The 24598-nt window shown below is 47.7% G+C and overlaps 1 protein-coding gene across 1 annotated transcript in view; it reads left to right on the forward strand.

Moving 5' to 3' along the window:
- The first annotated feature begins 4651 nt into the window (after positions 1–4651).
- The window catches only part of B4GALT1 (beta-1,4-galactosyltransferase 1), a 51425-nt gene continuing 31478 nt past the window's right edge, over positions 4652–24598 (forward strand). Inside the window, exon 1 of the mRNA XM_081152185.1 lies at positions 4652–5271. Coding sequence (XP_081008311.1) covers positions 4875–5271 — 397 coding nt within the window. The 5' untranslated portion in view covers positions 4652–4874. The remainder of the gene's footprint in view (positions 5272–24598) is intronic.

The following is a 24598-nucleotide window of genomic DNA, read 5'->3' on the forward strand; positions in this document are numbered from 1 at the left end:
TTCAATTACCTATTTCTGTGGGTTGCTTCCATAATAAAAACCTAAAACACAGAGTTTTGACTTTGGAACCAGAAAGTTTACAGAGTCCTGAAGATTAGCAAGGAGATTGCAAGTCAATAAGAAAATTGCTACTGGAGGTTGTTAGAGGCCTAAATCACATACTGGCAACATACAGTTAACAAGGATGATACAAAATGTATCCAATAAACTTACGGTTTCACTCTGGTGATTTCCAGGCAAAATGTTCAAAGTTCCAAACTCTTGCCCTATGCTGGACTGCCATCCTCCCCACTCCTCACCCCACCCTTCCTCTTCATTGGGTTGGACTTTTACACAATCTGTGCTATCTAGACTCCTACCAAGTAGCTTTTGGATTGAATTGCTCAGAGAGTGAGAGGAAGAAGGTAATTTGTTTCATGGTTCATAGTTCCCTGAACCTGAGGAACCACACTTAGGCTGATTCAGAACGATGAGACAGATTGTGGACCTGGAGCCTGAGCCAGAAGTCCTAATGGGGTGTGCCTGTGGGGAATCTTTGGCGGAGATTAATGTATTTTAAAAATTTTTTCATTTTTTATTTTTTTTTATTGATTTCAGAGAGAGAGGAAAGGAGAGTGACAGAGACATAGAAACATCAATGATCAGAGTCATTGATTGGCTGCCTCCTGCAGGCCCCCTACTGGGGATCGAGCCTGCGCCCTGGGCATGTGCCCTGACCAGGAACTGAACTGCGACCTCCTGGTTCATACGTCGACGCTCAACCACTGAGCCATGCCAGCTGGGCGAGATTAATGTATTTTACATGTGGAAGGAATATAGATCATTTGTGGCCACTGGGCAAACTACTGTGGATTACAAAAGATGGCTTCCAATTTTTTACCCCCTTTCCCCATGGAGAGGTGGAATCTATTTCTACTCTCCTTGAATCTGGATCACCCTATAACTTGTTTTAACTAAAATCCCCACATAAGTGACGCTTAAGGCTGGGTCTTAAGGAACTTATATCTTCTTGTTGAAGTGCCCCTTCTTGGGTACACCCTCTAGCATGTGATGCAACCCAAGCAAGCATGTGGAGGGGCCTTTGTGGAGAGGTCCATGTGAAGAAGACCAAGGCCCCTGACCTACAACCTGCTCTAACCCAGCCCCCAGCCAGCACCAGCAGCCAGCCATGTGAGTGAGGCCATTCTGGAATTTCCAACTGTGCTAGTGCCCTAGCTGACACCATGTGAAGCAGAATAGCCCAGGAAATGAATGCGAGACATTAAGTTTTGGGGTTGCGTGTTATTTAGCAATGTATAACTGAAATAACTGTCTACCATGAGCTAGGCACTATTTGATGCCCTTCGATCTACTAGGGTGAAACAGAAATGTAAAGTGACAGGTGCAGATGAGGGTTCTGTGAAAGGGCAGAGGAAATGCTACTAACCAGTTGAAGGCAGCCTGCAGAGAGAAGCACAGAGCTGGGCGGGTCTGGGCAGATCAGCATGGGATGGGCAAACTACCAAATCCAGATCCCAATGTTTGGTCAGTCAGCACAGCAACTTCCTCCTCTAGGTATCTGATGGGATTGTTTCACCTGACAAAGGTGAGTGGAAAGAGCTAGAGAAGGTTACCTTGGGTCTGTCTGTCTCTCTACCACTAGTTCATGTTGGACAGCTGTACAACGTTGTCCTGAAGGTTTCTGACCTTCTGGACCTTTCTGAAGCAATAAATGTACTGATTCTAGGTATCTCTGGACAGGGGCTGGTGAGGCTGGTGTCCATGCCTCAGTGGACTCTGTATGTTCCTGAGGGATAGAGTAAGTGCTGTTCCCTTTCCTTGCTTCCTGGCCACAGAAAGGGTTCCAGGACAGGTCTTTGACCCCTAACGTCCCCTCATTCTGTCTCCTGGCCATTACCTAGACATATGGAAGACACATCTCCATTTTCCCCTCCCCTCATTTTTCTGATGGGGGCCAATCTGACCCATCCTCATTCATTGGCCATGCACTTCCCTCTAGGCATACATAGGCTGTCAGGGTCAGCTCCATCTTCACCAATTTCCTGGTGAACAACTCTTGACTTTTGTGTTCTAAAATATAACTTAGCAACAGTTCTTTCCTTCTCCCCTTCCCATGTTATTAAGACAATCATAAACATTAATTTAACGGGCATTTTAACAAATGTTTATTCATTGCCAACTATGTGCCTGGTTCAGTTCTAGGAACTGAGGATACAGTAATGGACAAAAAAGTTCCTGCACTCACGGAGCTGATCTTCTAATGAGAGAGAGACAACAGTAAGTAAATGTCTAACGTTGGGTAGTGATATTTGCTCTGAAAGAAAATCAAGCAGCTTCAGCAGATTTGGGTGGGGAACTATTCTATAAGGGTGGTCTAAGAAGACCTCTTTCATCAGGTGCCATCTGAGTGATCTGAATGAAATATGGGATAAGAGAATTTCGGGCTAAGTGACAAGCCAAGTACAAAGGCCCCGAGGCAAGAAGAAATAGGGCAAGTTTGAGGAACAGCAATTAGGCTAGTGTGGCTACAGCAGGTAGAGAGTGATAAGAGTAGGGAAGAGAGGTTAAGAACCAGATCAGAGAGGGCTTCTTAGGATTTGAACTTTGTTCTGAATAAAATGGCATGATCTGATTTATACTGACAAAGATCTTCCTGGATGCTGTTTGGAGAACAGACTGGGGAGGGGACATGGCAGAGGTATAAGCAGGGTGACCAATTAGGTGGTTACTATATAACCCAGGCCAGGCCAAGATGATGGTGGCTTGGTTTGGAATGGTTACAGCAGAGTTAGTGAGTGATGAATTCTGATGATTGGAAGGCACCACTGACAAGACTTGCTAGGGGTCTGGAAATGGCATTTGAGTATAAGAGAGGCACACTGATGACACCTTTTACATTTGGGACTTGGGGGACTGGATGAACAATGGTGTCATTCTCTGAGGTAGGAAGGAGTGGGAGTGGAGTGCAGGTAGTAGGTTGTTGGGAGCAAGATGTGTTAGTGTGAGATGTCAGAATGATAGGCAGTTGAATATTAGTCTGGGGGTCTGGGCTAGAGACAGAAATTTTGTAGTCATCAGCATACAGATATTATAAATCAACCCTAAGGAGTGAGTATGGACAGAAGAGAGCATCATGGACTATGGCCTGGGGCCTTCAACAACTGGGAAAGAGGAGGAGAAGCCCATCAAGGAGACAGCAGTGGCCAGTGAAGTGAGGAAGATCAGGAAAGCCAGGTGTCAGAGTAGCCAAGTGAAGAAAATGGATTCTGTATGATCACAACTAAGGGTGCTCACAACTCCTCAGCCTCAGTTTTTTCATCTGCTAAATGGAGACAGTAACAACTGCCTACTTTACAGTGTAGCTGGAATTAAATGAGATAAAACGTGTAAAGCAGTTAGGCTTGTGTCTGACTGGCATACAATAAACTTTCAATCTATGTTATCATTCCCCCTGCTGCAGAGTGGCTGCCAGAGTCCTCAGCTTCTCCATCCACATAAATGACAGCACCTCCACCAGAGCTTCTCAGGGGTGAGGTTTCCCCGCTCCCTCAGGCACTAGGAAGGCCTGAGGAGCGGCCTCTGCGTCAAATTTGAATCAAGCCTCTTGAGAGCCTAAGTCTTACGCCCACAAAGCCTCCAGCCCTTACTTGCAAGTCAACTAGGAGTAAACTTCTGTTAAATAAAAGTTTTGGAGCCAGAATTTTGCCTCTGCCTCTCAACAGCTGTGGGATCTTATGCAAGCTAAACCTTCCTGAGCCTTGAACATTCTATCTGTAAAATGGGGACAATTCCTACTTCATAGGATTGTGTCCAGGCTCGTGTAGATTGTAAATAAAGCCGGCTGCTTTCCTCCTGCATGCCGGCGTGGGAGTCACTGAGGCTCCTCCTCGCTTCCCTCCCAAAGCGTGTATCCTCGTGGGGTGGCATGAACTAGAAGAGGCACCCATCCCCCCATCCCCCCCCCCCCCCACGCACTCTCTCTTTAAACCGAGATGGGCAGGCCTCTGAGCTCCCGTAACCTGGGCTATTCAAGGGAAGCGGACTCGTCCACTTCCTTTTACGCTGGGCTCCCACATGAGTAGAGGGGCCTCGCCGGCCTAAGGCAGGGGACGTGCCAGAGAACCCCCCCGCAGCGGTCCCACCTCCCGCCCGGCGTCGAAGCCCGTCTCCTGGACAACCTCTGTGCACCCCTCTTCCAGACCCGCAGGCCTACCGCGGCCCACGGGCTCGGAGGCGTCCCTGCTCTGACCCGGGTCTCGACACAAGGACCCGCTCGCTCTCTCCTCCGCCCTCTTCTTGGCCGCCGTGCCGCAGGCCCAGGCCCACATCCCAGCCCTGGAGCACCCCAGGAAGTGGCGGCGCCTCTCGAGGGCGGGTCGGAGGAGACGCGGCTGGCCACCCACCGACGCGCCACCGCGAAGGCTCAAGAGGACGGCGCGTCGCCGCTAGTCGTCGGAGACCGACTCCGAACCTGGGCGCGCACCTCGCCGGGGCGCTGCCCGTCCCCCCTCCAAACAACCCCACCCCTGCAGCCCAACTTCCCAAGTCCCCGCCCCCCAGCTCGGCCCCGCCCCCCATCCCGCGGCCCAGAAACCCCGCCCCGCGCTCTCACCCTGAAAACTCCGCTCTCGGCCCCGCCCCCACCGGCGACCCCGCCCCACCTCCGCCCGCGCCCCGGGCGCCCTACTCTGCGCTCAGCGGCGGGGCCGGCGCGAGTCCCCGCGCTCCGCTGTGTGCTGGCGGGCGTCGCGCTCCTCGCCTCCCCTCCGGCCCCTCCCCCGGTCCCCGTGGTCTGGCAGCGCCTGGCCGGCGGCCCGCGGGCGGGCCGCCCTACCCGTTGTAGCCCACCCGCCTCTTAAAGCGGCGGCGGGAAGATGAGGTTCCGGGAGCCGCTCCTGGGCGGCAGCGCCGCGATGCCGGGCGCGTCCCTGCAGCGGGCCTGCCGCCTGCTCGTGGCCGTCTGCGCGCTGCACCTCGGCGTCACCCTCGTCTACTATCTGACGGGCCGCGACCTGAGCCGCCTGCCCTACCTGGTCGGAGTCTCCACGCCGCTGCAAGCTGGCTCGAACGGCGCCGCTGCCATCGGGCAGCCCTCCAGGGAGCTCCGGCCGCCGCCGCCTTTGGACGCCTCCTCCGAGCCGCGTCGAGGTCGCGATTCCAGCCCGGACGCCGACCCTCGTCCTGGCCTCTCAGGCAACTTGACTTCGGCCCCCGTGTCCCCCACCACAGCACTGTCGCTGCCCGCCTGCCCTGAGGAGTCGCCGCAGCTCGGTAAGGACTCGGAGCCGGGACGCTCCCGGATTTCCCCAGCAGGGCCCCCGGACGTTCGCCCATGCCCTCCTTCAGGACAGCCAGCCTGCCTATTCCGGATCAGAGTCCCTAATCCCAAACAGAGTTCCGGGCTGGAGGGGGGTGAGCGGCTGGGAGGGGGTCCCTCTGGGTTCAGGCTGGACGCCGGGGCGAGGGCTGTCTGGGGAAGCCGCAGGCCCCTCGGACGCCAGAGCCGGAGGAGGCCTTGGAGGCTGCCCTGCTCTGACCCACGCCTCAAGAAGTTCTGGGTTTTGAATGCTGAGGGCTTGGAGGAGCCTTCGCCTGCTAACTCTGGTGGGGACCGCAAGGCAGCCCAGAGTAACCCACTCCAGTTTGGGGGAGGGACGATGGGGCCTCCAGTGGGAGAGTGAGCTGATCTCCCAGTTCAGGGTCTTCCACAGAACCACTCTCAACTGAGTGTGCCTTAACCTCTTTTCCTGAGCATTCAGCCCAGTGACTTTTCCCTTTACTTCTGGTTTATCACCTGCTAAATGGGGATGATAAATGGTATCTATTTCGGGAAGTTGATTTGGAGGGTTAGATAAAGCAATGCAAACAAAAGTTTACCTTAATGAGGGTAAACCCTCAGTAAACTGTCACCATTGTGTTCAGTTCCTTTTCCTGCCCTGAACCCTCCTCCCCTTCTTGCCTTTGTAGGTTCCCCAAACCTCAATGAGTCATGCCCTTCCAGGGGCAGTAGGTGTTTGGGGGGATATAAAGTGTGTACCCTGGAGACTGGAGGGCTGAAATATAACCAGTTAGCACCGAGTTGTTCCTTTCCTGGAGCAGCCTGGAGTCTCAGTTATCTTGCCTAGAGGATGTGAACTGTAACCTCCAGCCTCTGTTTCAGCTGGGCTGGGAGCTTGGGCGGGTGGGATTGCATTCTCTACCTCAGGTCCTCCTGAACCTACTCCTGGACCTTTCCTTGACCTGTAATCCACAGGCAGTCAGGCCCAACACAGCCACAGGTTGCTCTCAAGATTACCAGACAGGTGGCTGCTCATTTCTCATGTCAGGGTTTAGGGACTGTTGTTCCGAGTAAGGGGCCCTGGCAAGCAGGCAGGCATCCTGCCAATAGGAACTCTTACACTTTTTCGGAGAACCCTGGCAGAGCAGGCCTCTTACATGCTCTTGCTCAATTTCTCCAATAATTACTTCAGTATTTTTATGTCCAGTTTGGGAGGAAGCTCTAGCAATTGGTCAGACATGAACTGTGGTAATAAGGGGGACTTTTCTTAAAGCAGAAAATTGAATTCTTTTGGACTTGATGATGGTCGGCTGGGAAGCAGACTAGTCCTACAGAATGAAGTCGAATCTTTGCCCTGCTGCTAAGTATATGATCTAGAGTTCCTCAGAGTCTCTCATGTGTAAAATGAAGTTGTCTGTGCTTAACTCACAGGGTTATTTTTAGGACTAAATGAGATTGTGAATGTTAAGTATGTGACACATAGGACTCGGGACTTGAAGTTTTATTTCTCAGACTCCCCTGGAGAGTTTGAGAAAAGAAGGAAGAGAGAGTTCCCTTACCCTAGAGAGGCCAGATTTGGCCCTTTTGTTTTTAACAGTTGCCTGGACTTTATGAAGAAAGAAAGAGAAAGTAATTAGTAAATTAAAGTACCCCAAAGTTCATTAGATTGATGTTTGAGGTGTAGGGTCTCCTAGATAAAGCAAGAGAGGCTGTGGTGACTCACCTCTGCTTTGTTTTGTAATGGTGTTGTTAGTAATCTGTGACCAGTTACTGGTGTCTCTGAGTTAACTCTGAATCGGTGGCTCGAAGGGACTTTCTGAGAGATAATATTTGGAGGGCGAGGAGAGAGGCAGGCCCCAAGTCTTCTCTAACTTGGCCGCCTTTGTGTGACAGTCCTGGGACCATGGTATTTAGGCAGTTTGTTGAGGCAGCCCCAGAAAGTGAAGGCAGAGGGGTTTTCTTCATTTTAATTGAGCCCTTAGGTTTAAATGGTTGGGTGCAGCTCTCAGAGGGGAAGTTCCTGGCTGGAAGGAGCCTTAAGAAAGCTGAAAGTCTTCCTGGGAGAGAGAGTGTGTGTGTGTGTGTGTGTGTGTGTGTGTGTGTGTGTGTGTGTGTGTGTGTGTGTGTTTGGGGGAGGGGTGGCCCATCTGTTTAGCTGGACAGGTGTCTACCACCCTTGTGGGGTGGTTTTGAGGTTGGTGGGAGAAAGCATCCGTGGGGTTTAGAGCTGTGGCCTTTTCACTACTTGCAGTTCCTTTCCACAACTTGGCTCTAGTTTCTGGTGTCCACGGGTCTGGACCAGATGCTTCAATCCCTCCCCGGCCGGTAGGTGGTGGGTAACGGGCATGCCCTTCCATGGGGGAGCCATTAGGCTGAGCTTTTAACGGGTCACCATTTGATCTGTCTTGGGTTGTCAGAGCCTTGGGATTGACTTCAGATAGACTTGGTTTGAATCCGTCTCTGTCTACACTATCTGTGTAACACAGGGCAGGGTACAGTATTTGGACCCATGGTAGGCCCTACCTCAGGCACCCCCATGAGCTAGTGTGGGGCTCCTGAGTTGCCTGGGAGAGGTGGGCCTTTCCTGAGGATTCCTTCCAGATCCCCAGGGAGTTCTCTCAGGGTGATCAGGCTTGTAGGTTGTGTCCTCTCAGCCCTGAGGAGCTCAGCAGCATACACTCCGCTGAACTGTGGTGGTGAGGTTCTCTCTTTTCCTGGCTGCCTGGGTGTTTGCCTTCAATGTAGTCAGCCTGGGAGGATCAGCGACCTTGCATTGTTATCTCTGCTCAGATTAGGCGGCAGCTCAATGTGACTGCTGGCGCTGGCACTGGCAGCCCAGAGAGGGGCTGGGTAGGGAGTGGGCAGTACCTCAGGTTGGACTGGTTAGGGGAGGTAGGGCTTACCTGAGGACTCCACTGAGGCCTGGGACTGTTGGTACAGTCCCCTCAAGGGTACAGGAGGGGCAGGGGTAGTGGTGAGTATGAGACTGCTTAAACCCCAGAGCTCCCTCTTGCCCAGCTGTGCTGTGAGGAAAACTGATCTACAGGTAGGCACCAGAGAGTCATGGGCAACTGGGCCAGCATATAATAGCCGCAGGTAGCTAGGACCCTGGGAGCCACTTGTTTATGAACCAGTTTCCCTGGCTTTTGTGGGGGCTGCCAGCAGGGTCTCTGCCTCAGTTTGTGCCCCCGGGAAGACAAAGCATTTGCTGGGTCTCTGTAGAGCTCTTGGCTCTCAGGTGGTTCTCTATCAGCATGCTGTCTCCTTCCCCCTTTCCCTCATATGCACACATTGGACACAAGTCCGGGACAGTGTGTACTTTGAGGACATCTGTCCTGGCCTCTGCTCAGGAAAGGGCTTTCTTACCCCCTTTGGGGTTGAGTCTTGGAACCTCATCACCTTCCAGCTTGGAGTGGAGCCTCATCCTAGGAGTTAGGGGAGGCACAAGGAGCCTCCCTGTGACCACATCTTTGAGCTTTGGGAGGTAACTAGTTCTTTAAACCAGTTTTGTCCTGTTGCTTTTCTGGGGAAAATATTTATTCACATCCACACAGACATGCTTCTGGTCCAACAGGCTGAGATTGAGAAATACCCTCCATTGATATCTGGCTTTCTGATGGTGCAGGAGTGATTCCTGTCTGTTTTAATTCTTCCCAGACTGAGCAAGTGTGGGAGCCTTCAGCTGATGAACAAGGTGGAAGCTCCTTGGGGCACAGGGAGCAAGAGCCAAATGTGGGATTGAACTCAGACTGCAGCATCTTGGAACCATAGCATCTCTGGATGGGGCTATCCAGTCCCCTGGCCCCCATCCCTCATTGTGCTAAAGGGGTGGGGTCCTACCTCACTCAGTACACACACCCAGGGAGTGGCCTATTGGGCCTGGAACCCAATTGCCTGCTTCCCCATCCAGTGTTCTTTCTTTTCTTTTTTAAAAAAAATTATTATTTTTATTTGTTTATTTTGAGAGCATGTTTGTTAAAGCTGGGGACAGTGACACAAAGGAAGGGCAAAGGGCTTAGGGTAGAAGAAACAACAGGAGAGAGCCTAGGTGGTCCTCTTTTTTGGCTTGCTAGAAACACACTAAAGAAGTGAGCCATGCTGGGCTTCATGGACTGAAGGCAGGGCTGCTTTTGGCTCATTGAAAAGTCTTAAGATCAAAGATGCAACAAGAGAGGGCCTAGGCGGTGCTCTGCTTTGGCTCTCCAGAAATGTTATAGGAAAGAAGTGAGCCACAGTGGGGCGCGCTGCTGTCAGCTCACTGGAAAGTCAGAGAAAAAGGGGGTCTTAGAGACAGGTTCAGGCGGTAAGCTCAGGATGAGCTGCTGCTGTCTGATGCTCCCCTGGTTGCAAGTCTCGTGTAGACTCTCAGAGTTTAGGAGAGAAAAATAAAGATGCACTCTTGAGAGGGAGGAAAGGTGTGGGGATGCTCCAGAGAGAGCCCGCCCAGTGCTCTTTCTTGAGGTTATTGCCCAGTGGGCACCTAGTGCAGAGCCTGATGTGGCCTAGAGTTTGGGAAGGTCCTGCTAGGTGCGTTTGTGGGTCCCTTTGTAAAATCTTATATGATGCCAACTTGCCTTGATGGCTAAAGCGTCTGGTAGCTTCATTCTATTCCAGCCTTGTGCCTGTCCTGTGCTGGGCACTAGAGCTACAAAGAGGAAGATGACAAAATGCCTCCTCTTTAGGAGCTCAGTTTAGGCAGAGGAGGCATAATTAACCTGTGCTGATGACATTTAGGGAAACGTGTGTGTGTGTGTGTGTGGTCTCTCCCATGCCTTAGCCGTCCTCCTTTCCTTCTTTTCTTCCCTCTTCCTTTCTCTTATTCAGAAATCCAGAGTTGGTATCAAAGTTCTTCAGTCCTGGTTTTATTTGATTGTATAAAAATGTTCCTCTAATTTCTGAAGCTTCACATTAGCTCTGTTGGTGTTTTGGGTTTTTTTAAGACGTGTGTTTTTTTAAACACACAGAAACATCAATGATGAGAGAATCATTGACTGGCTGCCTCCTGCAGGCCCCCAACTGGGGATGGAGCCCACAAACCCGGGCATGTGCCCTGACTGGGAATCGAACCGCGATACCCTGGATCCTAGGTTGATGCTCAACCACTGAGCCATGCCTGGCTGGGCTCTGCTAGGTAATCTTTAACTTGTTGCTGTATAATTACTCTGATGAGACAGTAGCAGCCATATGGCTGGGTGTTATGGTCTTTTGGGTAGCAGTAGGGTAGGGATTCCCAGGCCGGAAATTGGCTAATTAATGGGTTGGGGATGAAGGGACAGTTAATGCCAAGGTAGGTAGTCCCAGCCGTTCCACGGATTCTGCCCTAGGGGCTTTCCAGACTTTGGGGGCTCAGCTGGGTTCTGGGTGTGTGTGAGATGGACCCGGTCATCCTATGGTCAAGTCAAACGTGGTCCTTTCTCCAGCCGCTTACCCAGTGCCTCCTACCTGCTTCCCTACTCAGTGTTCCCTGCCTGTTCCTGACAAGAAGCAGAGACTGGAATTCTGCTTGAATCCACATCCACCTGGAAATTCCAGTTTTTCTTATCCTGTTAAGCACCAATCCAGTCTTAGGACAAATGGTCCACCCTTTCTGCTTAAATCCCTTGAGGGTCTGGCACTGTGACCATTTTACATTTGTCTCTGGCACTGTGCAGTTTGGTCTCTGGGCAGTGAGGTCACTGTGAAGCCTCACCAGCCAGACCCTGCCCCCTGCGGGAGTGAACAAGGCGCGGGGTTAGATTCAGGGACCACCACAGGGCCAGTCCTGTCCCTTGGTGAGGGGTCCTGGGGACCAGACTGTGGCTGTGGTTGTAAAGGCCTCAGCTGTGGAGGCCTCTGTGTTTACCTGGGCCCACACAGGTCACCAGCTTGGGGAGAGATCTCAAGTCCTGTTCTAAAGGTCAAAGATCTTCAGGTTAAAAGGTTACGGTGGCCTGGGGGTAGGGGACAGGGTGGGGCAGGGAGCTGGTTATGGGTGAATGTGGCCTAAAGGGATTTGTCCTTAGAAGGCAGAAGGGCTGACTCACACCCTCAGTGTTTCAGGTTTTGCTTTCCAACCTGGCCTCAGCCTGCTCCTTTCCTACACAGATGAAGGCCAGTGGCTATATAATTGGCCGTTGCTGAATTATTTGGCAGTGATCTTAATCTCTGGTTTGGATGTGTTTTGTAGCTGCTTCTCTGTGTCCTGCTCCCTCTCCAAAGCCCCTGACAAAGCCCAGAGAGAGAAGAAGGATTTGCCTCACTGGGAGGCTAGGGAGTGGTCATTGGTCATTTGCTTTTTCCTCTTTTTTGTTTTTGGAGGAGCTGGTCATCTCTTCCTCCTTTGTGTAAAAAGTAATGCAGGCTCATTGAAAATAATTTGAAAAGTTAAGAGGTAAAAAAAGCACGCCTGTATTCCTGTCACCTAGACAAAATATGTCGGTCGGTATGTTTTCTGCTATTCTTTTCCCCTTGTACACGGTTAAGACTATAGATGATATTTTTGTAGAAGGACAGATATATTGGTAGAGATATAGATAGCTTGGTGTCTTAGTATTTTTCACTTAAGATCCTGTCACATGCTTGGTTCTTCTGTACCTTAAAAAGCCACAAAGGTTATATTGTTCTGTCAGCTGAATATGCCATAACTTTTATCATTCAACAGTTGTTGAACACACACATACACAGTTTTGGGGTGGGTTTTTTTGTTTGTTTGTTTGTTTGTGGTGGGATTGTGAGACTTGTGCATAAAGCCTTATATACTTTTTGGATTGTTTCCGTAGCAGAGTTTTCTAAAAAAGAAGATAAAGGAGTGAGTATTTTTTGAGAAGGGCTAGGTTTTTAAACCAGTTTTACTAAAGGATAGGCCCATCGAAAATTACAGGTGTGCTTATTGCAGGCGGAAGAGTATTGTCTATTGCTGAATGAAGGTTGTGTCTAGAGTTCTGATTAAAAGGGAAACTAGGTGCAGGAAATGCCTGGGCAGGGGCAGAGGGCCAGGTTGCAGGCCAGTCAGCAGAATCAGTGGGGGGTGATGCCCCCGAGTCAGCTTTCTCAGTAACTTCTCCATTTGTCTTCTTAGCAGCCAAGTCCCTGGGCTAGGCTTACGTGGACTGTGGGACTGTGGCACTGGGGCCATGGTGCTGGGTGAACAACCTGCTAGCTAACCCAGTGCTGTTGACATGACTGATGACTATTTCCACAGAAGGTGTGGGATCAAGCTAGCCAATCAGACTCTGAAACACAGCACAGCTCTCCCACCTCCAGGAGGTCCTGAGATCTGGGGAGGGGTCATGAAGTGAGAAACCTGTAGGTTTCAGGAATTCCTTTTATGGTGGGAGAAGCCTCAGGGACCAGGAGAGTCTGGCACGAAGTAGGCGCTTGTTCAGGTGGGTTAGAGCAATTCAGCTCAGGCCAGTGCGCCAGGCTCTTCCCAAAGGGTCTGTTTTGAGGTTATTCCACTTCAGGTGTCCTCACTGGAGCTAAATTCTCCTCTTCTGAGGGACACTTTGGGTTTGGGAATCTTCCAGGGGTCATTTGGCCCAGAGCCTGGGGGTCAGGGGGAGGCTGCAGTGAGGGAAGGGGCAGGGTTGTGTCATACCAGCGTGACCAGTACTGTAGGAGATCAGGCTCCTTCCTGCCCTGCCTCTTGGGTCATAGGGAGGGGCCCTGGCCGGGGGTTCAGTCTTTGCCTGGCTCTGTGACAGGGTGCATTCTAAAAATGCCTTAAAATTTTTCTTTAAAAGTTTCTTCCTGTTTTGCATAATATCCTTTTGCCTTTGACATCCTGAAACCATAGAGCTGTTGTTGGTGTTCTAGGAGACCGCCCACTTGAAAAAACAGGAAAGGATTCGGAGGTAAGGGTGCACCTAAGGGAACTTGTATTTGTATTGTAGGAGTTATTAGGTAGCTCCTGGCATTCAAATGAGCTTTTCAGAAAGCCTGAGTAGGGTCTTTGCCTGTCTGGTAGACTTGAGTCTTTACCCCAAAGTTAAGAGGGTCCCTAAGGAAGAGGAGGAATGCGGACTCCTTTGCTTATTCAGCAAACTTCTGGTAACTATACGTCCTATATGGAGCGTGGGCCAACCCCCGTTTTCTGGGACCCCCTCAGTGGACAGACTTGGCAATACCATGTGATTAGAGAGGAGAAGAAGCATGGGTGCTCCTGGGGCCAGAGTGAAAATGAAGGGCCTCTCTTCTAAATACTTTTTTAGCATCCCTGCCTCAGCCTGTTTGAACAGTCACTCTGGTTGGGCGGGGCAGGGGTCTACTGCTGAACACAGCCTGTAATTTCCTGTAGTTGCTGCACATGAGAAGAACATCATAGCTGAGGCCCAGCTGTTGCATTAAGTCACCAGCAGGGCAGGAGAAGACAGGAAGTGGAGGCAGAGTGAACAGAAGATGATAAAAGAGAGAGGTGGTATAGTCGGGACCATGCTGGGCAAAGGAAGGCTGAGAATAGCTTAGACTGAGGGACTGAAAGAGGAAGGCGAAGGGAGGGGGAGGTACAGAAAGAGGGATTTCATGGCCTGCAGAGGGTAGGAGCAAGCCTTGAAGACCACTCGAGTGAGGATTCTGAGTTCTGGTTCTTCTAACTTAAGTCATTTTGGGTAAGTCCCAGCTCCACTGGTTCCTCTTCCCATCTCTGAAGTTTGAGCTGGCTGGACTTTTGGTCTTTAGTGCCCTCCTTCTCTTCCTCCTGGAGTCTAGGTTGGTGTGGGGGAGAAATCCTGGTGTATCTGCAACATGAAAGGCTTCTGGCACACACTGCCCATTTTAAGGGCTCTTGCAGTGATGCTTCTGCTGAGGATTTTGTCATCTTTGACTAAGCAGGCATAAAAATGTTAGTTGATGAATGACCTCTAAAATGGCATGGGGAATGTTTCTATCATTCTGGCTAGCCATGTGTAATAGGAAAGTGTTATCCTCTCTGTCCTCACCTATAGATATGAAGTTTAAGTAACAGGCATAAAAGGGCCTAAAACAGTGCCTAACATAGAATACACTCTGAATATATGTTGTCTACTATTGGTAGTACTGATAGTTCTTATTGTGAAGATTTTGGCTTTTGCTTTGTAGGATTTCTTTCCCTTTTTTGTTGAAAATGTCATCACATTAAATGTTTAGAAACATAGTTCTTCTCTCTACCATTGTAACAAAACATGTGCCTAACACTGTAGCAAACTTGAATTTACCTATCATACTCTGTTGCAATTGTAGTGTGAAACTGTTCTGCATTCTGCTATTTTCATTCAATGTTATGTTGTAATGTTTGTAATTATCATAATTATCTTTTGTAGCAGCCCTCTAAAATTCTTATGGATATTCCCTTAGCATTTAACATTCCAGATTTCACCATCATAGATAATCTTGAACATTTTTGCTGTGTGAGCTAGTTGCTTCATTTGAATTATTTCCTTGGGATAAAGAGCTAGAGAGGAATTTGTAGGCCAGAGGATATTGCTACTTTGTTTTTCAAGGAAGATTGAAATAATCCACAGGCCCTAAATTGTAAATTCCTGGGCCAGGGATATTGGTTTTTAAGGAGTATGGATTCCAAGGGAGGGTCAGGTCTGTTTGGAGTCTCACACTTACACTCCCAGCCCTTGGGCCTTGTGTGTGTGTGTTAAGGTCCCTGTCTATGGCCTGCGTCCACTCTGGACTTGAAGCTTTTTCTTTAAGCCTTTGCCTCTGGTTCCTGCTGAGCCTTCTCAGTATCCAAAAAGCCTTACTGGTGGCTCTTTCAACATCTTTGCCAAATAGTTCACTTATACAAGACAAGAACTTTCCCTTTTTCCTTTATTTATGGAGCCAAACCTATAGAATGGGGGCAGAGCCTGGCTTAAACATGGTGTTATCTAAAACTTTGTGGGTTGGTTGCTGAAAATACTGCATGCAGCCATCCATAAAAACTGTGTTAGGTGCTGATGGCTAGCCAGGACGGCTGACCATTTAACCCAAGTGGATGAACTCTGATCTGATAGCCCTGGCTTATGGGATCCAGAAAGGGTTCCCAAATAAAGGAAGCCTTTTTTGGGGGGGGGTAAAAATAAGTTGATCAGTACCCCATGGTCTGCAAATATGAATTGCCAGTTTTGTCCCTATAGCCACCCCCCATGCACGTACTCCTTTCATAGGTAAACAGGAGCTTGCTGACTTGCATAAATGGTAGAATGACTTTAGAGCTAGTGATTTTGTTACAGGTGAGGAAAGGGGCTCATCTCCCGTGGTCGCTTTTGGGAGTGGGGTTCTTGGGGTACCACTGGAATAAGCATTTCTGGAGGCCCCCACAGGAGGATGTAATATGGTGGAAAGCATGTGTTATTTCTGTGGAATTATACCCCTGGGTTTCCAAAGTCCCATTTCCCTTAGCCCAGTCATAGAAGAAGTGTAGCTGGGGTTTCAGTAGAGTAAAATCAGAGCCAATGTCCAGAGTTTCCTTTCCATGTTGGAGCCTGGTCCAGTCCAGCATCAGGTTAGCTTAGCTTGTGTTGTCCATTAGTCCATTGCATGTGGGGTCCACATGGCCATGGGCCATACGAGTGAATGCAAGAGAACCAAGAGAGCACAGCTCTCCCCCCCCCCCCACAATAAGAGTCCCAAGAGAGTGAACTTTGTTTAGGGGATTATGTATTCCCAAATGTTCATAAATTTATAGTGGCCATGCCCATTCTGGCCAACCATCCCTGTCCCCAGGTATGATCGACAGGCAAGTACCTTCCCTATGTCATCCCAACTTTCCTGGGCATGTGTCTGGCTTCCCTTGGTTGGACTCCCTCTCCTCCCCCGGTGATCTGCAGGGCCTGGGCTGGTATTCCTTCCTGGTGAAGTCGCCCGAATGGCATGCCTATAATATCTGGCTTCCCTTTTTGCTCCTTTCCTGTTATTAATAACTAGCTAATTACAATGGTATCAATTTCATTGACCAAAGGCTTACAAATTCAGCAGCCTGGGTGGATTCAGCTCGGGACAACTGCTCCCTCCATCTTGTCGCCACTCCCCAGGTCCTCTCCTCTGCTGCATTCCACGGCAGTCAGCTGTGACTTATTAACGGGGTATTTTCTCTGGGTCCATTTGGAATTAGGCCAGAGCTGCTGTCCAGCATATTGTTCCTGGGGGACCCAGGGCAAGACTTTCTTCCTGTATAAAATGGGGAGATAATTCTTACCTCAGAGGGTTGGTAAGTGGATTGAACGAGGTGGGGTTTTTGGCAATATCAGTACTCTGTCTTTTGATCAATGCCTAACACGTCCCCTAGGGCACAGAAGACTCAGCACAGTAGACTGCGGAGTATAATTTCCTCCAAGTGCAGTTGTGTGTTTTTTCATCTGCCCTAGGGCAGAGTTCACAGGAGGAAGGAAAGGTGTGAGGCTGTAATCACAGTTTAGGGACAGGATTTAAAATGCAACCAGGGTTTAGTGGAGACTGTGGCCTGGATTATACAGGAACATAGTGCCCCAGGCCACAGGGAGAAGGCCTCCCATTTTGTTGAATCCAAAATACTGGGAACTTGGAGGGCGTATTGCCTTGTGTTGGGCTGGCCAGGATTCTGTGGTGACCCATAGTCTTCCCTTCTCCGGGCGGACACTGTTTATCAGTGTCCTGGGGAGATACCGTCATAGATTACAGAGAGCTGAGTGGTCAGGAGGAGGAGCTGGAGGGAGCATTGGATATTTGGTGGAGTCTCAGGAAGTGAGAAGGGATGTTAAAAAATGAGGATGTGAATGGTCTTAACCTGGGGTGCCCAGTGGCCTATGCCTGGTGTGTTGTTAGAAAAACTTAGGCACAGGCCTATAGACATCCTGTCTACTTAGGGGCTTGCTTGGTGTTGGAAGTCAGGATGGCAAGACATTCATTCCAATCTACAGAGTAGTCTGAGAGAAATCACATCTTCTCCCTGGGCCTCAGTGTACCCATCTATAAAATGAGATGAGGGGTTGGCTGGGATGCTCTCTGGAGTCCATGCCTGCCTGGAAATTCTGATGTAGCCATGTACTCCTGCTCAGCAAGGCTAAATGGCTTTGCTGCAGGACAGAGTGCTGTCACCATGAGAGCCAGTCTTATAGAACTGGGGTGACTTTCAGTGGGCCCTGGGAGCCAGGAGTGAGTCTTACTGGACAAATCCACACCCATCTGACCCTTCAGCGATTTCGTTTTCTAGGCACAAAATCAGAACTTGGGATTAGTGAATAAGTTGGTCAGTTTGAAAACCCAGTCAGTGGGAGCCACTGTGAGTCTAGGTCCTTGGCTCAGCAACAACCAGTCAATCACTTTCACAGCAGGTGATGCTTATTCAGCACTTAGCACACCCAGAAAAAGCACTTCATATGCACTACTTTCATTAACTCACAGCAACTCTTTTTCTTGCCTAATTGTCCTTTTAGAACTTTTAATACAAGGATGAATAGTTGTAATAAAAAAAGACATCCTTTTCTTGTTCCCGATCTTAGGGGGAAAACATTGTCTTTTCACTATTAAGTATAATGTTAGCAGTGGGATTGTCATAGTAATGTGGATACCAGTTTTCCTCTTTATCAGGCAAGGAAAGTTCCTAGTTTGTTGAGTGTTTTTGTTTCTTGTTTTTTGTTTTTAAATATATCTTTATTGATTTCTTCAGAGAGAGGAAGAGAGAAGGGAGGGAGAGAGATAGAAACATCAATGATGAGGGAGTCATTGATCGGCTGCCTCCTGCACGTCCTTGACTGGGGATCGAGCCCGAAACCCGGGCATGTGCCCCAACCAGAATTGAACCTCGATCTCCTGGATCCTAGGTCCATGCTCAACCCCTGAGCCATGCTGGCTGGGTTTTGTTTTTAATCTTAACCTGAGGATAATTTTATTGATTTTAGAGAGAGAGGAAGGGGGGGGGAGAGAGAGAGAAACATTGATTGGTTGCCTTCCATACACACCCCTAACTGGGAATTGAACCCACAACCTAGGTATGTGCACTGACTGGAAATCAAACCCACAAACTTTTTGGTGTATGGGATGACGCTCAACCAACTGAGCCACCCAGCCAGGAACCTGTCTTCTTAACTTTATCTCTGGTAGCTTTGACCATACAGAAATTTTGAAGTTTTGTTTATTTAAATCTGTGTTGTCCTATATCACCTCAGATTTGTTGTCCCCCCCCCACTTAAGAAGTCTTTATCATCCCAAGATTATAAATTTTTTCTTTTGTATTCTTTTCTAAGCTGATTCTTTAACATTTTAGTACTTGTGTCTGACAGTAAAAGATGAGCAGAATCGCTGTTCAACCCTCATGTGTTGCAGGAAGACATGTCAGGCCCAAAAGACCCTTTGAGGTCCCAGGATCTTCTTCCAAATCTGTTGCTGTTGCTGGTGGATCAGAGTAGAGAAGAGGAATTTTAGCCACTTGCAATTGTAGAGCTGTAATAATCTGTAGCCTTTGAAGTTCTAGGGAGTCAGTGAGAAGGCAAAGTAATATTTATCATCTATTATGTCAAGCACTGTGATATATATATGTGTGTGTTATCTCATTTACCATCTGAAAAGGACACGTTATTATTCATCTACTCCTTAGAGAAGGAAATTGGATGGAGCTGGCTACATTTAAATTGGTCCTGATACCCGAGAGGTATTACCAGGAGTGCCTGGCTGGCAGGCTGCCCAGATGGCCCACAAGGAAGCAGGCTCCCTACAGCCCAAAGTTTGGTTCTAGATGTAGAGAGAATGATGTACTTGTAACCAGCATTACTAGTCCAGAAATTCAGTCAGGGCTGTAGAACATATCAGAGGGGCAACTGACTCAGTAATAAAACTCCCAGGAGACTTATTACCTGCTGGAACGCTAAACTTCTGATTTACTGGGACGATTAGAGCCCTTGTCAAGTGTCTTAGAGTTCCCTGGCTGCAGGCAGCACTACAAGGGGAGGCATAGTTTAGTCAGACAGCCAATGAGTCAGATGTCAGAGCAGGGAAGTGAGAACTCTGATGGCCGGTGGTGTCAGGCTCTCATGGCTGATGAATCTGTCCCCACAGGATTGCGGACCTGCTCAGGGACCTTGGTTTGTTCTAGAGGTCAGGGTTCCTTTCTCCCCTGTATAGTGGTGGGAGGATACATCCGGCTCCATCCGCCCCTCCCCCCCCCACGTGTATTTCCTTCTGTACTTTGTTCCTTCTTTCCTTCCTTTCCATCCAGCCATAAAACTATATCCTGCCTATTATCATGGACTCTCGTGCCTTATCCATTTGTTCTCTTTTATTGTCATTCGCCTTTCCATTTCTCCACCCCACCTCAGGCAACCATTCTGATGTGTTTAATGTGTCTATTTTTGCTCTGACCAAATGGGAGCTGCTGTTTTACATATATACATTTTTTAATTTTATTTTTTAGATGAGCATTCAGTGATTGTGTTGTGTGTGTGTGTGTGTAGGCCTGTGAATTTTACACAAGTATATATTTGTATAACCACCACCACAATCAGGGTACAGAACATTTCTGTCACTGCAAAAATCCCCCTTACAGTCCCATTCTCCTCCAACCCTTAATCCCTGGCAACCACTGAATCTGTTCTTCATTAGTGTTGTTTTGTCTTTTTGAGAATGTCATATAAACAGGTCATACAGTATATGTACATGTATTTTTAACTTTTGTAAATAAATAGTATTATTTTAGAGCTCATTCTGATTCTAATTTTTTTCACCCAGCTGTTAAAAAAAATTTTTTTTAAAGTTTGGCATAACTTCAAACTTATAGAAAAGTTGCTAGAATTATACAAAGAATTTCTGGATATCCTGTTTTCCCCTAAATTACTCACATTTTAACATTTTGCTATATTTCCTTTTTTTCTCTTTCTCTTCTTTTCCCATATATATGTGTGTGTGTGATATATTCTGAACCTGGCCCCTTTATCCCTAAATATTCAGTATGTATTTCCTAAAAGTAAGAATTTATGTTTATATAACCATAGCGCAGTGATTTTCACCCTTTTTCATCTCGTGGCACACATAAACTAATTACAAAAATTCTGTGGCACACCAAAAACATTTTTTTTGCTGACCTGACAAAAAAATAAGTATAATTTTGATTCATTCACACTGGACGGCTATTGCTGAGTTAGCTGTTGTCATTTTTTTCACTTGACAGTTTAAGGGAAAATAGGTCAATGCCCCTCATTAAATAGTCAGGTATTGCTTGTTTTAAAAATTCTTGCAGCACACTGGTTGAAAATCGATGCGATAGTGTAATGATCAAAATCAGGAAGTCAACATTGAAAATTTCCTATCTCACCTATGGACCTTAGGAAGATTTTGTTAGTTGTCCCAAGAATGCCATGTAAAAGACCATGCATTGTATTCGGTTGTCACGTCTTTCTAGTCTCTTAACCTGGAACAATGCCTGAGTCTGCCTTTGTATTACATGACAACACATTGTTGACTAGTACGGGCCATTTATTTTGTAGAAGCCCCCTCAATTTGGGCCCACCTAATGTTTCCTTGTGATGAGGTTTGGGTTATGCACTTTTGACAATAATATCACATGAATGACGCTGAGTTCTTGCTGAGTTCTCAGTGCCTCATGTCTGGAGGCACATGCTGTTAATTTGGTCCTTACTGGCAGTGTGAACTTTGATCATTTCATTGTGACAGCATCTGCCATTTCTCCATTATAAAGTTACTATTGTACCATTTTTAATTAAAAAGTATCTTATGGGCATTTACTTTGAGATTATGTAAATATCCTTTTATTCCCTGTTTTTTAGCATCTATTGATGATTCTTGCCTGAATCAGTTATTATTATGGTGGTTGGTGATCTAACGCCATCATTCCTTCTGTCTTCATTAGTTGGCATTTTCCTGTAAGGAAGACCTTTCCCTTTCCCCCTGTTAATTCAGTGAAGACTTATGGATTCAACAGCTCATAATCCTTTACTAGGATTATATATTTTGATGCTCAGACTGTCCCAGATTTGGCCAATGAGATCCCTTTCAGGCTGGCTCCTGTGTCGTTTTGAAATACTTCATCATTCTTTGAGCACTTCTTTTAGCCACAGCAAGATGTTCCAGGTTCCTCCTGCTCAGTCCCTGACTGAACCCTGGAATCAGCCACTTCTCCTTTTAGAAGAGAATGGTATTTAGAAACCAAGAACTGGGATCCAGATGCTCACCTTTGTTTTTAAGGTCCATTCACATTTCTGTGTGTGTGCATCTAGTGTCCCTGGTGTTCATCCCAATTTTCTTTCTCCCTGCCTTAATGATAGACTCGCACACTGCCTTCACAAATACTGCTGTAAGGAACAGCCTTCTGCACGCCCTTTATGGACCTGTGTGTGTATATTTATGTTGATTTCGGGGGGCCAGATACCACCTCAGAATGCCCGCCCTTGTTTACATTTCCACCAGTGGAGCATGAGTGTCCCTGTATCTCCACTAATACTTGTCATTAACCAGCTTCCTAATTTTTGCCAAATGAATAAATGTGCTGGGAGAGCTCATCTTAACTTGCTTTTCTCTGATTACAAATAATCTCTTTATATGCTTGATGGCTTTTGGGATTCCTCTCTCGTAAATTGCTTATTCATAATAATCCCTTAGCTGTTTTTTTCACTGAGGTTCTTATATTTTTCTTGTTGATATGGAGGATTTAAAAAAATACATCCTGGATACTTCCCTTGCTGGTCTCAGACATTTCAGATATCTTCTCTGAATCTGTCGTCTATCTGTTCACGTTGCCCATACTGTCTTTTGTTTGAAAGTGACCCTTTTTTCTTTGTTTTGTGCAGTGTCCCAGCACTCCTTTTTTTCTGTAACTGTATTAATACCCTTAGTTCTACATTTTAGGTGTTCTGGTATAGCTAAAAGCAGCTGCTTCTCCTCAGCAAACAGTCTTTGTGATCCCTTAGCCTCTATTGAGTTCTATTGATAATGACTTTGCCTCTTAAAGTGTAAGGCCCACATGCAAGTGTTATTCATATATTCAGCAAAATATATTGTAGACCTACTATGTGTTAAGCACTGTGCTATCACTGACAAGGTTCAGAGGTTATGAAACTTGCCTATGGCTTTTCAGAAGTGGCACAGGGATTTTATTTTTATTTATTTTTTAAATCCTCACCCGAGGATATGTTTTTATTGATTTAAGAGAGGGAGAGAGAGAAACATCAATCGGTTGCCTCTCATTCACTCCCCGATCAGGGATTGAACTTGCAACCTAGGTATGTGCCCTAACTGGGAATTGAACCCACAACCTTTCGGTGTATGGGACGACACTCCAACCGAGCCATCCAGCCAGGACAAGAAGTGGCACAGGGATTTGAACCCTGGCCTGTGACTTCTTCCTACCATGCTGCTTCCCATGGAAATTGCATTTGCTTCCTATAGAACTGTTTGCCAAATTTCTATATGTTTTCTAACAAATGACCTAAGAAGGTGCAGAATGAAGTGTTCTCCCCCAGCATCCTGAGGAGGGGAAAGTAATCAGAAGAGCAATGAAGGTAAATGTGGCTCCTGCCATCCTGGGCTTGGACTTCTCAAGTGGCGGGCCCTGGGCTTACCAGTTGGTGACTCTCTCTAGGCTGCCATTGGAGGCCTCAGAGGAGGCAGAGTGGGGGAACTGCCTCAGCCTGGAGGGGAAAGTCTTAAAATAAAAAATACCAGACTGTCATTCTAATCCTTTCTGAGAAGTTCAAATAATTCCTTGCAGAAGTGCTCTAGTTCTAAGAGGAGAGAGATACAGCAAGGTCTTCCTGGGCTGTCATAGGATTTCCAGGCAAGTGAGCCTTTCCTGGTAGTGATAACTGATATCTGTGGGCAGGCGCAGTTTCCACAAGTTCCAGCAGAGGAAGGGAGGGAGGGAGGGAGGGAGGGAGGGAGGGAGGGAGGGAGGGAGGGAGGGAGGGAGGGAGGGAGGGAGGCTGGGTGAGGAGGAAATCTGTTTTTGGGCCGGGACCAAACAAAGCAGAAATTCCTCCTGGGACAATTTTCCCCAGTGGACAAACACTGGGAAGCCTGTTTACCAGGCTTCAAAAGACTGTGATCCCCAACAGTTTCTTGACCTCAGGGCCTTGCATCTCTGTGGTTACACTGCAGGTGAAAACCTTTTTGGAGGGGGGGGGCGGATAAATGATGAGGGAAAAAGACTTGACTTTGGATGGTGAACACACAATACAATATACAGATGATGTATTATAGAATTGTACACTTGAAACCTATATAATTTTATTAACCAACGTCACTCCAATAAATTCAATAAAAAAATTTTTTTAATGGAAAAGAAAAGAAAATTTTTTTGGTTCACCCCAGGACAGAAGTGTACTGCATGCCTCCAGTTCTGGGACCTCCAGAGGTTTCTCAGTACTCTCTCCTTGATTCTCCTGCCTTAGAAGTCAGGAGCTGCGACCTTGTATGGTATAGAAATGTGCTTGAGGAGGGTTTAGGTCAGTGATGCCAAATAAGATTCACTTTTATGCTTCCTGGGGTCATTTGGTAGCTCCTGGAGCCCTAGATTGAGAAGGATTCTGAGAGAATCCCCATGGGCACAGATTAGGGAGAATAGAGGGGCATGTGTGCTACAATTTGCTGTCCACTGTAGATACATCCATGAACATGAGAGCCCTAAACGATTAATAAGGGGAAGATAAGGGTGGTTTGCAGGGGTGGGGGGTGGGGCAGCAATCCAAGAATGTCCTTGAGGAAGTGTGTCAATCTCTCTGGACTTCAGTTTCAAACTTATGTGTGTAACTGTGGGGCTGAAACATAATTCTCAAGGTCCTTCCAGCCCTGGTCTGCCAGGATTCTTCCGTGTTCTGGTTCAAGGAGGATCCGGATCCTTGAAGCTGATGGAATCTGACCATGACTTTGCTTCCTTAGGTTTAGACCTTGATGCCCTTGGTAATAGGACCCTGGACGGAGTGACCACCTAAGGCTTTTCTGGTGATCTCACAACCCATACCAGACTTTGAGCTTTGGGGTTATTCTCTTAAGGAACAAGTGGTATTTGGTGAAGCATCTGTTTGATGTGTCAGTGTGAGGTTTAGGTGAGGAAATGCAACATTTTCATTAGGCTGTCCACTGCCACAAAGTTTCGAATTGTAGGCCTAGAACCTGCAGGAAACTTAATTTAAAATTGAGGGTGGGGGGTGTGCCCGTTGATCACAAATCAGGAGCTATGCCTGGAAATGAAAGGTATCTTAAGGGCCCAGAAAGGGGAGTGTTTTTGCCCTTGGTTGCCTTGGTTGTAGGTGTGTAGTAGGGTAACAACCTAGATTCTCAAGCATTAAGGGCAAGAAGCCGCCCTGCTCTGTTAGCTCCACTTCTTAACTTGTAGTTGAACACATGCTGTGTGGACCAATGAGTGTTTGGATGCTGCTCTGCCAGTAACTG

This window comes from Miniopterus schreibersii, assembly GCF_964146895.1.
Source record: "Miniopterus schreibersii genome assembly, chromosome: 11".
Classification (NCBI taxonomy): domain Eukaryota; kingdom Metazoa; phylum Chordata; class Mammalia; order Chiroptera; family Miniopteridae; genus Miniopterus; species Miniopterus schreibersii.